We start from the raw sequence: 17,926 nt of genomic DNA on the forward strand, positions 1-17,926 counted from the left end.
TGCTCTCCCTTCCTTAACAGGATGGACACACGGCCACATACTCACGGGGCTTCTGCCTGATGTTTTTCAAAAAATTGTGGTAACTTTCACTTAACATAAAATTCACCATTTTAACCATTTTCAAGTAGCATTTAGTCCATTCGCAATGCTGTGCAACCATGAGCTCTATCTGGTTCCAGAACTTCTCCATCTGCCCCGATTAGCAGTCATGCCTCATCCCCCGCCTCTCCCAGACCCTGGCAACCACCCGTTGACTTTCTGTCCTTATGGATTTGCCAGTTCTGGACATTTCCCATACATGGGATCATACAGTATGTGGTCTTTTTTTTTTTTTTTTATTTTGTGGTATGCGGGCCTCTCACTGTTGTGGTCTCTCCCGTTGCGGAGCACAGTCTCCGGACGCGCAGGCTCAGTGGCCATGGCTCACGGGCCCAGCCGCTCCGCGGCATGTGGGATCTTCCCGGACCGGGACACGAACCCGTGTCCCCTGCATCGGCATGCGGACTCTCAACCACTGCGCCACCAGGGAAGCCCCAGTATGTGGTCTTTTGTCTGGCTTCTTCTACTTCCCATGGTGTTTCTAAGTTTCAACCACGTGTCAGTGCCTCATCCGTTTTCATGCTCGAGTCATATTCCATCGTATGGACGGACCACGTCTTGTTTCTCCATGATGTTCCTGACTGTTTTCAATGTCCACAAAACGACAGCTTAGTGAGAAGTGCTGCTATGAACAGTTCCATCCATGACTTTTTTTTTTCTGCTTTTCTGAGAACTTTCACCCATGACTGCTGGGTAGGAAGCAGCAGTCTGGGCTCTGCCGTGGCTGGTCCCTCCTCTGTGGGTCACTGGGACAGTTTCCCCAGGACACTGCGGCTCTGGCATCTTCTGCTCTGCTGTCTCTTCTCTTTTCCAGCTTTTTCTAAAGTTTCTACATTAGATGTGTCTTTGCCTCATATCAGGGACACAGAGCCAGGGGGGGCTCAGCCTCTTGGCCTGGCTGGAGGGCAGTGGGAGTATGGGATGCCCCAAACACCCTCTCTAACCTCAGGGAGGCCCCAGGTGCAGAGGCTGCCTCAGGAACCACCTGCCTCCCTTTCCGGGTCCCCACCCCAGGGCCACATCTGCCTCTGCCCTGCTGTGTGCCTATGGGCAAGTCCCTGTCCCTTTCTGAGTGCGTCCCGCCTTATAAACTGCAAACCTGTCTCCCTGTACCTGCCTGCTGGCCCCCTTACTTCCTCAAGAGGAAAGGCAAGGTACGAAGCGAGGACGTTTGGTAGGTGCATCTCCCCAGCACAGGTGGGTGACTTATCCGGCTGTTTGCTGTGCTTATTCTGGGATTCGCGGGAAAAAGGGTACTTCATGTATTTTCTACTTGTTTGTATTTTCTAAGGTTTCTACATTAGGTGTGTGTTAATTTAATCATGAAAAGACAGTAATTACAAACATTAGAACATTAGAAGAAGTTATGCTTTTGTAAAGCTTCTTAGGGAATTATTATTATTATTATTTTGGCCACACCGCATGGCTTGCGGGACCTTAGTTCCCTGACCAGGGATTGAACCCAAGGCCATGGCAGTGAGAGCACCGAGTCCTAATCCCTGGACCGCCAGGGAATTCCCTTTGGGAATAAATTCACATATGGAAAAAATGTCACCGTCTGATTTTAAATCCATTTTGGGGGGGTTCGAGAGAACAGTCCCCACCTGCCAGACCCCGTGCACCTTCTGATACCAGGTTAAGGTGAGTGTGAGACCCCAGACTCCTGGTGGCTTCATCTCATCCTGCCCCTGCCCCCACGTGCTGCTGTTCAGCCAGAACTTTTCACAGGTAATCCCCACCTTGACTTGCATCCCCTGCCGCTCTCTCAGACCCCTCCCCTCCCCCTCTTGGGAAGGCCCGTGTGCTCCACGGTGCCCGCCTACCGTGAGCATCAAAGAACTCATCATCCGAGCTCTCGTCTGAGTCCCGGGCGATACTCTGCATCCTCCACTCCGAGATGCTGTGGCGGGAAGGACTCGCTGGAAGGCAAAACCCCAGACTGACCGACCACCCAGCAGCACTGGGATAAACGGGCGGAGGCAGGCAGGTGCGATGATGCTAGAGTAGGGCCAGGAGGGCTCAGCAGGGGATGCAATGGAGAAATGAGGGCTCTGACGCATCTCCCAGCCCACCTGGCACAATGCAGTCCTGTCCCGGGAGAACGTGGATGGGGGAGGGTATCAGGGATGAGGCCAGGATGTGCAGTCACCCAGGCTTGGGTCCACTCCTATGCCCTAGACCTGATCTGCTCAGGAGTGAGGCCCCCTCCCTTTTTTTGCTGCACCACTGCGTGGCATGCGGGATCTTAGTTCCCCGACCAGGGGCCGAACCCGGGCCCTGGCAGTGGACCGCCAGGGAATTTCCAGGAGCGAGCCCCTTCAACTCTGCCACGGCGGGGCTGACAGACAGGGATGCCCGGCAGGGGCGGGAAGTGAGATTAAAGGTATCGATGCGTGTGTCTCCATGGGTCCCTTCAGCACAGCACAAGCCTGGTGTGGGAAAAGCTGGATTTGCGGGAGTGGGTGGGACTCCTGGTGTTTTAGACAAAATACACCGAGTTTCCCCAATAACCACCGCACTTTCAAGTGAGTTCCAGAGAAAGGCCTTTCTGAGTATCTGAAGCCTTTCAGGGTCCTTTGGCCTGGCTGCTCCCTCAGGCGCAGAAGCCTCTCCTGGGTGTGCTGGGTGCAGCGCACCCAGACCCCCCCACCCCGCCTTGGAACCCTGGCTCAGAGCTGCAGCCGGCTGGGTCCCAGGAGGGGCTGGGAGTGGGGATCCCACGTGGCCAGGCTGCCTGTCTCAGCTGGGCTGTGTGGGTGAGTCTGGGTGGGTGAGTCTGGGGGAACCTGCTAGGGTTGGGGCAACGCCCTGGGCTTCACTCCGAGGCAGAGGCTACAAGGAGGTGACTAGTTCTGAGTCCCACAGGTGTGGCCCGCAGGTCCGAAAGCAAGAGTCCACCTTCAGAGTTCGAAGTCCCCGGCAGAGGCACGGGGCTGCCTGGCAGGGGCAGTCGCCGGGGTGGACGAGCAGAGGTCAGGGACACCCGCGGGGACAGAGTGCGCTCACCTCCCCGCTTGGACGACCGGGATGACTTGGAGGACGTGGACCACTGCTTCTTCAGACCCCTGCCCGCCAGGGGCTCCCCACCGCTGCTGCTGGGCTGCGGGGGCTCCCTGGGGGCCTGGGTCTGGGGGGCCTCATCCTTGGCCAGCTCCGCGGCCCCCTCGTCGTCCTCACTGAACTGGGCCATCTTGCGGGACAGCATGAGCTGTGCCTCCTTCTCCAGCTCCCGGATGTTTTCCATGTTCAGCCCGTACCACTCGTCCTGCCAGCACCAGGCCTGCCGGTGGGCCCTCACCATCACCTTCCGCAGGCCTGCAGGGGAGGGAGAGAGAGACAGAGCCGTGTTAGAGCCCCCGGGGACTCCTAGGCTGGGAGGTGCCCCGCGGTGCAGGACAGGCTCTGCCCCTCACCCACTGCGTGGCTTCCAGCAAACCACTGCCCTCGTGCCCGTTTCCCCATGTGTAAATGAGGGGTCCGGCTCACAGATGGCTTCACAAGCTCACAGTGGCTCTGTAACTGGGGTACTGGGGCTTCCCAAGGTACTGTGTCTGCTCAGAAGCCATGCTGAGTTTTGCGGGGGGAGCGGGGGGGGATTCCTGCCTTGTGGGGAGCTGGAGAAGGACTTCCTGAGTGCTTCCTATCTCAGAGTCAAGGACACTTCTCTTGTCGAATTTCCCACGGGAAAGTCAACCTCAAGTTCGAAGCACGTTGGTCCTTTCTTTTTTAAACAGAATATATACACATACGATATAAAATAAGATACAAAATACAATAAAGTACGATATATAGGAATATATCATATATAGAAAATAAGATGGAAAATAAGATACTTTTAAGGTATAAAGAACAGAAGAACCACAGGGACAGGAAGCAGATGGGGGCCGCCTTGGGTGGGGATGAGAGTGGGGGTGATTGCGAAAGACTCTGGTGGTATGGAATGTTCTAGAACTGTGTGCACTACTCTGCAAACACACTCAAGCTTACGGAACTCAAACTTCTCTTACAACAGATGCAAAATCAGGCCTCAATAGGCTGCTTAAAAACCATTAAGAAGAAATAAAGCATTTCCCCCCCGCCCTGCCCCGCCCCCACCCCCCCCACCCCCCCCCCCGCCACCACCCATCGAGGGAGTAGACGTGACCAGTAACACGGAGCCCACGGTCGCCCTCCCAGACGCATCTTCCTCCCGCCCTGAAAGGGTCCATCCTGAATTTTGTGTTTGTCACTTGCTTTTCTTTCCGTGTTTTTCTATACAGTATGTTGGGCTGGCCTACATGTTGTTGACATTTACATGTATGTGTCCTGCTGCATGGATTTTTCTGCCACTTCCCCTTCTTGAGTTGCCGGTATGCTGCCGTATGGTATTTATTTGTGTGAAATACCGTATGGTATTTATTTGTGTGAAATACCACATTTTATTTATTCTTTCTCCTGCCAGCGGGCCTTTGGCTCACTTTCATTGTTTGTCCGTTTTGCTTTTATAATCCTGCTGCTCTGAACATTCCGGAACGTGCATTTGAGTTTCTCCAGGGGGGCAAACCCGGAAGGGTCATCACTGAGTCTTCCTCCCGCTTTCCTAGAGAAAGCTGAGCGGCTTCCCAGGGGGTCCGGCCCTTCCTCGTTCCCAGGCTGGTCTCTGGCGACCCTTCCTCTGGGCTCGCCTCCCGATTCCCACTTGCAGCTTCGCTCAGGCCACTCGGCCTCCCCAGCCGTCCTTTCTATATCCCTTCATTCCCAAAAGCCTGCCTGGGAGAAACTCCCTCTCACCCCTGCTCCTAGGAGGGTGCCCCCAAGCCCCGGGCCGTGGCCTCAGGCACACCACCCTCAGGGTCAGCCAGCACCCACACTGGACAGACCGTCTGATGAGATGTGATGCACAGACGAGGACGGCTGGGACGGGAGATCTGGGTTCAGACCCAGGGCTGGCCCTGGGCTTCCTCCACTGCAAATGGGGGTTGGAGGGGGTGACAGTGGCCACCCTGCAGGGCCATGGAGAGCTGATGTGACCCCTGTGAAGCATACCATCAGTGCTGTGACTCTGCTCATGGCTACACAGTCACCCTTGCTCTTGGAGTGAGCAGGTGTCTGCCTGGGTGCCACTCCTGGATCGTGAGTCTTGGGGCTAAAACCAGGCCCTGGGCACTGACCTCTGCCCTGACTGGGGGGCAGGGAGGAGCCTGGGTCGGCACTAGCTCCTTCTAGAACCCCTGGGCATCTGCTGTCCCGTTCCCTGGGCACCTGCTCTGGGCCGGGTGGGCGTGGGTGTAGGACAGGAGGATGTCCGAGACGCTCTCCCCTGGGACTTCCAGCCCAAAGCGGGCGGCAGTGCCGGGGAAGGGCCTGGGGTCTGGCCTTGGGGTGCCGAGAGGTGCTGTGAGCAGCAGGGGGGCAGTCCCCTGGGGCTGCTCCCCCATGGTGGGTGGACATCACGTGTTACAAATACCATCGAGTCCGCAGTGTCTGGGGCAGGCGTACGCTGCCTGTCATCTGTAGGCGCTCGGCAAGTGTTTATACGGTCAAGGTAAACCAGGTGGGTGGCTGCATGTGGGCCCTGGGGGTCGCCTGTCCAGAGTAAGACAGAAACGTGGAGTCCCGGGCAGATGCAGAGAGAGAGGGCGGGCAGACAGGCACACAGACGGAGAGGCCGGGCGCGCTCACCCGTGTCGTGGATGAACCGCTCGATCTTGGACTGCATGCCCCAGTAGCGGAACTCCACCTTGCACAGCTTGTAGGCGCACATTATGGGGAAGACCTGCTGCTTGTACTCCTCGATCCAGTTCTCGGACAGGGGCCCCCGCTGGGTCTTGGTCGAGTAGAACAGCTTGGGGTCCTCTTCCGTCTTATACTCGTTGGGGGGCACGGGGTCCTTGACGATGTCGATGAAATCTACGGGGAGACCCCGTGAGTGACAACGTCTGCCCCAACCTCCACCCCACCCCTCCCCATCCAGTCTCCTCGCCATGTCCCTGCCACCCCCAAATCCTCGTGGGGCCCCAGGCCTCGATGGGCCACGGGGCCCGACGTGGGGGTGAGGACATTGTTCTGGTCCACCCTGACCCCGAGCTCCCCCGCCCTCAGGACCTGTGGCTTTCCTTGTTCCTTTTCAAATCATTTCAGCAACCCCCGTGTTTTGGGCACGCTTGCCAAAGCGGATAAATAAGGTGATGAGCTGGAGAAGCGTGGGCGAGATGAGGACGGAGGATGTGGGATGCGGCGGGGGTGAGTAAAAGAGTAAAGCTTCCCAGAAAAGCTGGTGTTTCAGCTACAGGAGCAGAACTGTGAGGCCAAGAACGCCCCAGAATGTGACACTGAACCAGGAGGTGGGGGAGTTTGGGGAACCACCAGGGTGTCCACGTGGGTAGAGGTGATGGGGATGCAGCTGGACACATCCGCCATCTCTCACCAGGCTTTGTGCCCGGCCGGCACCCTGAGGGGAAGTGGCCCTACAGATGAGCTTTAAGGCGGCTGGCCTGCTGGGAAGCCCCTCCCAGACAGATCAGCAGGGAAGAGTCCGGAAACCACGTCTGATGGGCCCAGCGGGAGGCGTCGGGCCTGAGAGGGTCCAGGATGTGCCTGAGAGTGGGCAGCAGATGCCATGGGGCTGGGCGCTTGGGAAACAGCACTGGGGGCTGGTGGGACCTGGGTGAGGGGCGGGACAGTGACTCTGGGAAGGACCACCTCTTGTCACACGGCTCCTCCCCCAAGTCAAAGCCATCCTGCTGGGCTGGCTCCCCGAGGTGTGCATGTGGTAGACGGGCTTGCGTGCCAGTGGCAGACCTCAGGACAGGGTCTGTGGCTCAGAGACTCCTTCTTTCAGATGTGTGGGGACGACGGCACTTGGGGGGGCTCTGCCCCGACCGGGCCCCGGCTGTCTCGTCTCCCTGGCTTGCTGGCACTGAGTCTGGGCTGTGGTTTACAGACGCAGGCGTTGGCCCCGACGAAACTAGTGACTGGTCAGAAGCGGCCCGAGGGCAGCAGGATGTGGGGAGGGATGCACATCCTTCCTGGAGCAGACCACGTGCCCAGCCCGCTCAGGCAGGCAAAGGCCGCGAAGTGGGGGGCTGGGACTTAGGAACCATGGCAGGAGGCCTTCGGGGGCAGCCTGCAGCTGGCCGGACAAGAGCTGCCAGAGGGCCTGCGTCATGCTGGGCCCTTCCTTCCTGTTATGGGTAGAATGTGTCCCCTCCTAAACTCATTCATTGGAGTTCTGGTCCCCAGGGCCTCAGAATGTGACCTTATTTGGAGACAGGGTCTTTAAAGAAGTCATCTAATTAAAGTGAGGTCATTAGGGTGCACTAATCCAATATAACTAGAGTGCTTATAAAAAGGAGAAATTTGGCTCAATTAAAAAATAAATACACCTGAAACTAACACAGCATTGTAAATCAACTATACTTCAATTAAAAAAAAAAAGGAGAAATTCGAATACGGACATGCACGCAGAGAGAACACCATGTAAAGATGAAGGGAGAGATTGAGGTGATGAGCCTACAAGCCGAGGAAACGCCAAAGATTGCCAGCAGCCACCAGACGCTAGGGGAGAGGCCCAAACCGATTCTCCCTCAGGGACCCCAGAAGGAGCCAACCCTGCTGACACCCTGACCTTGACGTCTGACCTCAAAACTGTGAGACAAAAAGTATCTGTTGTCTTAAGTCCCTTAGTCTGTGGTACTTCGTTCTGGCAGCCCTAGGAAGCTAAGGTATCTCCCAAAACCCACTGGGGCCTAAAAACTCCGGCAGGAGGGAGGAGTCTCAGGGGACTGCCCTCCAGGCCTCTGAGGCTGCCTGGGAGTTCATCAGCACCCCTCCAACGCCAGCCGTGCACCCATCTGGGAACCACAATGGCTTGTTCCTACGGGCTTGGGGCCTGTTGAGGTGCGGCTGGTCCACAGATGTGTCTTGTTCGGGTGGCATATTTACAAAGATTTTTAATTAGTCGTCAACATTTAGGAATTGGAAGATTTCACACGAAAACCCTGATTTCTGGCCTCGCTTGAAAGAGAAGATTTAACAAATGGGGCCTGTTTCCCACATGGCATAGTCAGCTAGAGGGGAGTAGAGCAGAGGCTGCCCACCGTCAAGGGGACACAGGCCCCATCCGGCCTGCTGCACTCACGCATGGCTGTCAGCCTGATGCGGCCCCCAAGCACACGCATGCATTTCTGGGGATGGGGACACTTCGAAGGGATGAAGGGAAGGGGCTTGAGTGGGAAACGCACGTAGCCTTAGTGGGCACATCAGGGAAATGGGGCCGAGGAGACCCATCCTTCCTGCCCCCACACCTCCGACCAGGCTTGCTTGGACTCTAACCTCCCCGCCCAGGACAGGAGCTGGTCTGCAGCCTGCCAGTCCTGAAGATCAGGGGCAGAATCAAGGGGCCCACGGGCGGGGAAACCGGGAACTCAGCCCTGCAGGGCTCCTGCCCTTCCCGGAGTTGGGAGCGTCAGGGTAGACGGTTACCGATCGTCAGCTGGTTCTTTTCCACAGGAGACAGGCTGAACACATTGGGGTTTTCTCCAGCATCAGTTTTATAAAAGGTTTCGATGTCAATGGAGAATTTCTCCACAAAAGGGCAAGTGAACCTGCGGGGGAAGGAGAGTATCCATCAGGACTCGAGCTTAGCGGTGTAGGCGTGGGTGGCTGGGTGGAGGACGAGGGCTGGAGTGGTGGCTGAGACGCGTCTGTCCTGTCCAGCTCCTGGACCTTCACCTCGTCCCAAGAAGAGCCAAGTCCAGGTTGGGGGGAGGGATGGGTTTAGGGGGAAGAGGGAGTTGTTCCGGGAAGCTGCCGGCAGCCCTGTGTCCACGTGTGTGAAGCGTGGTGTGGACTCAGGCACAGAGAAGGTGGCACACTGCTGAGTCGGCTGAATCTGTGTGACATGCCACCCTGTCCCCTGTCCCCTAAGAAACCAGGTGTGGCAACAGGGAAGCAGCCCCTCTCTCTTGACTGGAGATGGGCTCAGAGGAGGAAAGTGCTGCTGGGAAGAGGCATGACTTGGACGGATCCTCCAGCAAGCTCCAGGCCCTCGACGACCTGGGGAAGGAAGCCCCAGGAGATTCACGGGGACTCCACCTGCCCAGCAAGTGGGCGGCCAGCTGGGAGCGGCCCCCGATCTCTTCTAACGAAGCAGTGCTCAGCTCTATTGGGTGGGGGCGCAGAGTGAAGAGCCCCCCTACCAGAGGGATCCAAAGAAAGCCCTGCTCAGCATGGTTTGTTATAAAACATCATCATAGTCGCTGAGGGTCTCAGGGTTGGAGGGAATCTCTGGGCCATCTGGTCTACCCTCAGTTTGTGTTTCTTCCCATCTGGTGGACGGTCCTGCATTCCCAGGCGAACGTTAACGTGAGTCTGTATTCCCTGAGCCTTTCCAGATGGCAAAGGAGTCTCAGATGGCCCTCGCTGGACTCAGGCCTTCCTGGTCTCCCCCACTGGCAGGCTAGAAGGCACCTAGGGGTATACCCTTCCCTCTCCTGCCTGTTCTCTGAGGGGGAACCTGGGGGACCTTCAGGGTACCACTCAGAACGGAGGCTCAGCTCCCCAGAAGCCAGGGCTCCCTGGGGTGTGGGGATTAAGCCTGTCTGGGGGGCCAGCACCAGCATCTATGCTGCAGGGTTGCTTCCCCAGCAGACAGCACGGGGGCTGAGGGCAAGCTCACCTGGTTCGGGTATAGGGGTAGGCGTTCCAGGACTCCTCCACCACCCGCAGGGCTGCCTTGGGCAGGATGGAGCGGAACCAGCTGGGGATGTGCATGCCCACATGGTACACCTTGTGTGTGTACTGCCCGGAGCCACCAGGGCCGTCCGTGTATGGCCGGTTCTCCAGGATCTCCACGCCACTGCCTTCACCGAACGTCTCGTTACGGCTCTTCTTCTGTGGGGACAAAAGCATTAGCGATGTGTGGGTCCAGAGCACTCTGCAGAGGGGGAGGGGCTTAGGAGACTGGCGGAGGGTGCTGAATGGGGGGTGGGGTTTTGGCCAACCAGGCTGGCTCCTCCTGTGTCACTGCAGGACACCGCCCCCCCCCCCCCCCCCACTGCTGGCCCCAGCACTCATGCAGGAGACTGAAGGGGCCACGGTTCCCTGTCCGAGCCCAGCACTGCACTGCAAACTCCTCCGTTCTGACTCCTGAGTGTGCCGGGACTGAAAGTGTTCCCAAGGTCAGGAACAAGATGAGGATGCCTGCTTTCTCACCTCTAGCCAACATTGTACTGGAGGTTCTAGCCAGAGAAATTAGGCAAGAAAAAGAAATAGTAAGAGGCATTCGAATAGGAAAGGAAGAAGGAAAACTATCTCAATTTGTTGATGACACACCCATATACAGAAAAACCTAAAGAATGCCCCCCACATCTGTCAGACCTAATACACATATTCAACAGAGCTTCAGAATACAAAATCAACCCACAAAAGCAAATACGGCAGAAAGGAAATAAAGAAATCATTTCCATTTACAACAGCATCCAAAAGAATAAACTACCTGGGAAGAAATTTAACCAAGGAGGTACAAGACTTGTACACAGAAAACTATAAAACATTGCTGAAAGAAATTAAAGAAGATCTAAATAAACGGAAAGACATCTGTGTTCACGCACTGGAAGACTTAATACTTGTTAAGATGTCAACACTCCCCAAAGCAAGCTGCAGGTCCAATGTGATCCCTGTCGAAATCCAATGGCAGTTTTGGTAGAAAGGGAAAAACTGATCCTAAAATTCATATGGAACTCCTAGGGCTCTCAAACAGCCGCAACAATATTGAAAACAAAAAGGAAGCTGGAATGCTCACATTTTCCGATATCAGAACTTGCTATAAAACTAGAGTAGGGGGACTTCCCTGGTCGCACAGTGGTTAAGAATCCGCCTGCCAATGCAGGGGACACGGGTTTGATCCCTGGTCCGGGAAGATCCCACATGCCACGGAGCAACTAAGCCCGTGCGCCGCAACTACTGAGCCCACCTGCCACAACTACTGAAGCCCACGAGCTCTAGGGCCCGTGCACCACAGCAAAGAGTAGCCCCCGCTCACCGCAACTAGAGAAAAGCCCACATGCAGCAACGAAGACCCAACGCAGCCAAAAATAAATTAAAAAAAACCCCACAACTACAGTAGGGACTTCCCTAGTGGCGCAGTGGTTAAGAATCGGCCTGCCAATGCAGGGGATACGGGTTCAAGCCCTGTTCTGGGAAGATCCCACATGCGGCGGAACAACTAAGCCCATGCGCCACAACCACTGAGCCTGTGTGCCACAACTAATGAAGCCTGCACGCCTAGAGCCTATGCTCCACAACAAGAGAAGCCACCGCAATGAGAAGCCCTTGCACCGTGATGAACAGTAGCCCCCATTCGCCACAGCTAGAGAAAGTCCGCGCGCAGCAACAAGGACAGACGTAGCCGAAAAAGATTCATCCACCTGTTGCGGGTGGTAGTAGCTCTTTAAAAAAAAAACCAAAAAACTATAGTAATCAAAACAGTATAGTACGGGCATAGGACAGATCTATGGAATGGAGATGAGAGTTTAGAAATAAACCCACAGATCTATACGCTATACATATTGATTTTCAACAAGGGGGCCAAAACCATTCAATGCAGGAGGGAAGAGTCTTTTCAACAAATGCTGCTGGGACAATTGGATACCCAAGTGCAAAAGAATGAATCTGCACTACTATCTCATGCCACATATCAAGATTAACTCAAAATGGATCAAAGTCCTAATTGTAAGAACTAAAAGTACAGAACTCTTAGAAGAAAACATAGGGGCAAATCTTCATGACCTTGGATTTGACAATGGGTTTCTCAAATATGATACCCAAAGCACAAGCAATCAAAGAAAAAATAGCTAAGTTGGACTTCATCAAAATGAAAACAAAAACTGTTGTGCCTCAAGGGACACTATCGAGAGAGTGAAAGGACAATCCACAGAAAGGGAGAAAATTTTTTGTAAATAATATATCTGATAAACGAATTATATCTATACAATAAAATATGATTTGGCTGTAAAAAGGAATGAAGTACTGACACATGCTACTACATAGATGAACCTTGAAAACATGCCGAGTGAAAGAAACCAGACACAAAAGGCCGTATACTACACGATCCCATTTATATAAAATGTACAGAATAGGCAAATCCAGAGAGTCAGAAAGTAGATTATTGGGGGCCTGGGGGTTGGGGGAAAATGGAGAGCGACTTCTTTATGGGATGATGAAAATGCTCTAGAATTGTGATGGTTTCACAACTCTGTGAATGTGCTAAAAGCCACTAAACTATACACTTTAAATGTGTGAACTGTGTGGTGTGGGACTTACAGCTCAATAAATCTGGTATAAAACAAAACAAACAAACAAATAAAAACCAACCTTGCCTCTTGTACTCAACTAAGATTTCAGAGAGATCAAACACGAGTGAGAAGGGGCCTCGGAGACACTGCCAGGGAGACGTGATGCCTGGGTCACCTCCAAGTGTCTTTCTGCCACGAACGTCCTTCCCAGGGTCCAGAAGCTCAGGTTTCTGCTTCTGCACAAAACCTCGTGGTCAAGGTGCTGGTGACTTTAAGCCCAGCATCTGTTTCCATGGTGACATGACAGCATCACCAAGGCCATCTTCGGTCAGCTTCCTGAACAGCAGGTGCACATATACTCACACGTGCACACACCTGAGTCCTCGCACATGTACACAGGCACTCCCCACAGCACTGCCTCGCCCTCGGGGCACGAACCCTCTCTAAGGCACAAAGACGTGATCTATCTCCATGGCCAGAGACACTGAGTCCCCTTCAGAAAAACAGCAGACACTGGTTGAAGCCACAGATGGAGTCAGAGCAGGGACATGCCATTCCTCACTCTTTAAAGGAGCTCCTGGAATGTGGCCCAGATTCTGTAATGAAAACAGCGACCATTTCTCAGATGCTTTCCAAGATCCCGCCTCTTACAGTAGCTTCGTTTATTAGCAGTTGTGCTAAGCGCTTGGCATGCGCTTTCTCATATAGTTACTGCAATGAGCCCTTGAGAAGACTGCAGGACTACTATCACCCCCAAGGTACAGATGGGAAGGTGGAGGCTCAGAGAGGCCGAGTGACCCGTCCAAGGTTACACAGTTACCAAACCGCAGAGCCAGGACAAACTCAGACCTGTTGGATTCCAGGGCCCGCTCACCCGAAGCAGTGAGCGCCTCAAGGAAAACACCTCGGGACAAGGTAGGTGCTGATAAGCAGTTATTGAGCAAGTACAGAGACTGCAGTCCTAACCCTGTGGCCAACTTTCTCTCATCCTGGACAAGTTGCTTCTTGTGTCTGGTCTCAGTTTCTAAAACTATAAGTGGGGATGGGGCTACCTGTCTGCCCAAGCCCCAGTGTAGTGGGTTAAAGGCCTCCCCCTCCAAAATCCATATCTACTGAGAATCTCAAACTGTGACCTTATCTGGAAATAGGGTCTTTGCAGATGTATTGATAATTAGTTAAGATGAGGTCATCTTAACTTAGATGGATTAGACAACTTAGGCTGGGCCCTAAATCCAATGAGAAGAGACCATTATAAGAAGAGAAAACAGAGACACAGACACACACAGAGGGCAGGCAGCCATGTGACAACACAGGCAGAGGCTGGAGTGAAACAGTTTTAAACCAAGGAATGCCAAGGATTGCCAGCTGCCACCGGAAGCTGGGAGAGTCAAGGGAGGATTCCCCCCAGCGCCCCAGAGCCTTCAGAGGGAGTATGGCCAGCTAACACCTTGATTTTGGACTTCTGTCCTCCAGAACTTGGAGAGAATAAATTTCTGTTGTTTTAAGCCATCCAGTTTGTGGTGCTCTGTTACGCAGCCCCAGGGAATGAAACATCTGGGGTGCTGGGTGGCTCAGTGAGAAGAGGACGTGCAGGTCAGAGGGGTCAGGGCACACGGAGTCTCTGAGGGCTGAGGTGCGGCCTGCCAGGGATCCGAGGGCAGAGAAGGCACGGGGAAGGCCAGAGAGGGAGCAGGGGCGGGGGAGGGTGCCTCCCACCTGGCCTCACTGGGGCTGCACAGACCCCAGGCCCCAGGGATGGGGGAGGGGAGAAAAGGAGAAGGGGAGTGTCCTGCTCACATCAGAAGTCACTGCCCATCCCTGCCAACCACTCCCCGGAGACTGCGGGCTTGACCTACCCTACCGGAGACTGCGGGCTTGACCTACCCTACCCTGCCCGCACAGGCTGGGTGAAGGCCTCTCCCCACTCCTCTCCTCCCCTCCCCCATCCCTGGGGCCTGGGGTCTGCAAGGGAGGAGCCTGAGCCGCCAGGGGCCTGGTGCAGAAAAAGCACCGGATGAAGGGGGTGGGGGGTGAAGGATTCAAAGTCCAAGAAACTCCAGCCAATCAGGCAGCTCTCAGAGCTGTCCAGGGTCCTGGCTAAGGCGCTTCTGACCGCTCCCCCCGTTTGCTGGGCACCTCCTAGGATGGAAGGCTCTCTCCCAGCCAGACCAATTTTTTTTTTCTTTCTTTCCTTCCTTTCTTTTTTTTAACCTTGAACAACATGTATATTGAGTGCTGGTCAGGCAGGTATGAGGCAGTTTGATACGTGAGCCCATCTTGTTCACAACCTCAGGGAGGAGGTGGCTTGTTTGGAAGGCCGGCCTCTTCCTAGCTGCCACCGCAGTTGGTAAGCGGGATCAGTGGGTAATGAACTAAGGTCTTGCTCTTCTTTCCAGAAAAACGGAGCTGCCTTCCTTGATGGACCATCCATCTCGTAAGGCCCAGCTCGGAATGAGGGCCCTCCTGGAGCACTGGCCCCAAGCCCAAGTGAACACTGGGCTCCCAGCCTCCTAGCCCCACTGCTCTGGCCTCTACTCAGTGGGCTGCACACACATCCGTCTCCCCGCAGGCAGTCCTGGAGCGCAGAAGCACTTTGTATTCGTCTCTGTAGCCCAGCCCTTTCCCAGGCCGGGCACAGAAAAGTCTGGGGAATTTAACTTAGTTTTCAAAGAGCATTACTGAGGTAGGATTGACATACAATAAACCATCTATTTGTAAAGGTACAGCCGGTGAGCTGTGATGTACTTTCACACCCACGAAACTGTCACACAGTGGAGATAATGGGCTTGTCCATCACCCCCACGGTGGATGGAGCCCCCCCGGGACCGTGGAGCCAGAGGCGGGTGAGACAAATGCCAGAGCGGGAGCAGAGGAGGCTGGCCTTGAGAGGCACGCCGTGTCAGTGGGGCTGTAGGAGGCATCACCTAGGAGGCTGGGAAGGTTTCACATTAATTGGAGGCATAGATGTTGAAAAAAGCACCTTAATACAGGGGGTGCAGACGGCAGGTGTCTGAGGAGCCCTGAGTCAGAGGTGTTTACATACTTGAAAAAGCCTGGGATAAACTGGAAGCTGAAAGTCAGCCTCCTGGGATCTTGACGCTCCCAGCCCCCAAGCAGAGCTGAGGGCCATCTGCTGTGGTCCAGGGTTAGGGTCCAGGGCTCCCCTGGCTCGGGGAGGAATGAGGAAGCCACAGGACAAACAGTGCCTTTGGCAGATCAGCTGGTCCTTGAACAGGCTGAGAGATTCCCAGAGTGCCCGGCGCTGGGGGGCTGATGCCAGTCTCACCTCTCCCCACTCTCGAGGAATAATTACTGGGTAAGTGGTTCAAGAGGGAATTGAGTGGCGCTTCTGAAGCAGCGTGGAGCAAACAGCCCCCCGGAGAGGCTGAGCTGGCCTTCTGTTCTCTTCCCAGCCAAGCTTCCCACGCTGAGGGCCAGGTCAGACTCAGGATGAGGGTGCAGGCCCTGCCGAGCTCTCCCTGCCCTGATGGCCCAGTGTAACGCTTGCGCGGCCAGGGGCTGCACCGAGGCATCTGTGTACCCAGGAAAGCCAGAGCCAGGCCGGGAGCAGGTTCATAATCAGACTCCCAACTGGGAGGAAAGCTGCCAGGCCAGGCAAAGGGCTGGGGCAGCGAGGATGAGCAAGAGGCTAGCAGAGAAGCTGGGACGGAGACCCCCGTGGGGCAGGACCGCAGCCAGCACCCCAACGAGCAGGAGCTGTGGCCACGTCTGGGCCATGAGGACCCGATCCTGGGTTCCAGGTTAGTCAGGCACTGAGTAGGGAGGCCAGCAACATCTGGGGTGGGGTGATCATCTCTGGTTGGTCACAGGCCCCGGTCATCCTCAAAGTCATTTGTGACTCTGTAAATCAGCCACTTAGCCCAAGGCATGAGGAAAGTGCGTACCTGGAGCCGGGAGGCAGGCTGTGTGCTCTTGGACAAGTCACTTAACTTCTCTGGGCCTTGCACCTTCCTGTCTGTCAAATGGATTGTCATGGACTGAACGTTTGTGTCCCTCATTCCCCCAAATTCATATGTCGACGCCCCAACCTCCAATGGGATGATGCTAGGAGGTCAGGCCTTTGGGAGGTGATTAGGTCATGAAGGTGGAGCCCTCATAATAGAGTTAGTGCCCTTATAAAGGAGGCTCCAGAGAGCTCCCTGGCTCCTTATGCCACGTGAAGACACAGCAAGCAGGTGGCCGTCTGTAAGCCAGGAAGAGGGCCCTTACCGGACACCAAATCTGTCAGCACCTTGATCTTGGACTCCCCAGCCTCTAGAACTGTGAGCAATAAACGTCTGTTGTTTAAGCCACCCAGTCTGTAGCATTTCGTTATACAGCCCAAGATGACTAAACACAAGGATAATATCTGGATCAGTAAGAGGACGGGTGTTACATACAAAGAGCGTTAGTCTTGTCAGTGCTGTGAATACAGTGCTGGCGAGACAATCCAATGCCACAAACATCCACGGCGCGTTGCGTGTGCCTGGCTTCGTGTGCAGAAAAGGAGCCAGAGCTCCAGTGCAATTCAGACACTGGCCAGAAGCCTACTGGGCAGATACTGCTGTGAAGGCCACGGTGCCACCCCACCCTCCACGCCGGTGCTGAGAGCGGCTGTGTGCACGGCCTCACCACCCACCTGTATCATGTACAGCTGGGCAATGCGGTACTCCTCCACGGTCATTGGCAGAGGAATCCGATATTCCTTTATAATCATCTTGGAGTCCAAGCCTTCCCGTCAATGGGGAACTGTGCGTTGGGACTTCTAGGCGAGGTTCCTTAAATAACCATGACAAAATTCACCAAGGACCCCTGAGAGAGAAAGAGAGGACAGGAGAGTCACTTTCTGCAAAAGCTGATGGGTAAAGTACCACAGGAAGGGCCTGGTCTAGACCCCAGGCTAGAGTTCTGGTCTCAAGTCAGCCATGAGCCCACTGTGTGACCGTGAGCCCACCGCGTGACCTTGAGCAAGTTCCCTCACCTCCCCAGCCTCCATTTTCCCTGTTTGCTAAGCCACTGTGTAGAGGACATGTATAAACTCTGATCAGCCACGAGGAAATAAAGGAGTGTTATCCTGCTAGCGAGGGCCAGGCGATGGGAGGGCATCGCATCCCCTAAGAGTCAAGAGCATCGCGTTCTTGTTTTACGCAAAGTTCTAACAGCCTGCAGCCTCCGCCTCCCCGTGTTCTGGAGTAGCTGGAGGCCGGCACGGTGACGGCAGCAAGTGATGACGGCCGGCAAGAAGGCAGGACAGACAAAACTACGAAAAACAGACGTGAGAATTTTAAAAATCAGCAGTCTGGGACCATTCGGCATCAGGGCAATCGGTTCTGCTCCTGTCACCGGGTGCAGGTGGCAACACTGCTTCCTGGCAGGAGATCCCGAGTTATCAAAAGAGGTGACCTTAGGTGTAGTTTCAGTTCAATCCACCACCAACTGCCTATTGATACCTACTCTATTGCCGACATTGGGCTAGGTCTTGGAGGTAGAAGAGGAAAATCAGATAAATGGGTGGATTGCGGGGCATGGGAATTACATCTCAATAAAGCTAT

The 17,926-nt window shown here is 54.8% G+C and overlaps 1 protein-coding gene across 13 annotated transcripts in view; it reads right to left on the reverse strand.

The window, feature by feature from the left end:
* The window catches only part of PITPNM2 (phosphatidylinositol transfer protein membrane associated 2), a 144,459-nt gene that overhangs the window by 15,855 nt on the left and 110,678 nt on the right, over positions 1–17,926 (reverse strand). For 7 of the 13 annotated variants that reach the window (XR_007471600.1, XR_007471601.1, XM_049697721.1 and 4 more), the window contains exons 2-8: positions 17,014–17,186; positions 12,473–12,610; positions 9,758–9,972; positions 8,563–8,684; positions 5,761–5,988; positions 3,106–3,414; positions 1,923–2,018 (exon numbers count right to left, since the gene is read on the reverse strand). Coding sequence is in view for 11 of the 13 variants with exons in the window: in XM_049697721.1 (XP_049553678.1) it covers positions 1,923–2,018; positions 3,106–3,414; positions 5,761–5,988; positions 8,563–8,684; positions 9,758–9,972; positions 12,473–12,610; positions 17,014–17,091 (1,186 nt within the window). In the remaining 2 variants the exon portion in view is untranslated. Of the gene's footprint in view, positions 1–1,922; positions 2,019–3,105; positions 3,415–5,760; positions 5,989–8,562; positions 8,685–9,757; positions 9,973–12,453; positions 12,611–17,013; positions 17,187–17,926 lie in introns of all 13 variants that reach the window. The other 6 variants (XM_033440815.2, XM_049697722.1, XM_049697723.1 and 3 more) reach the window with 3 other exon arrangements.

The sequence above is a fragment of the Orcinus orca genome, chromosome 15 (assembly GCF_937001465.1).
Source record: "Orcinus orca chromosome 15, mOrcOrc1.1, whole genome shotgun sequence".
NCBI classification, from domain to species: domain Eukaryota; kingdom Metazoa; phylum Chordata; class Mammalia; order Artiodactyla; family Delphinidae; genus Orcinus; species Orcinus orca.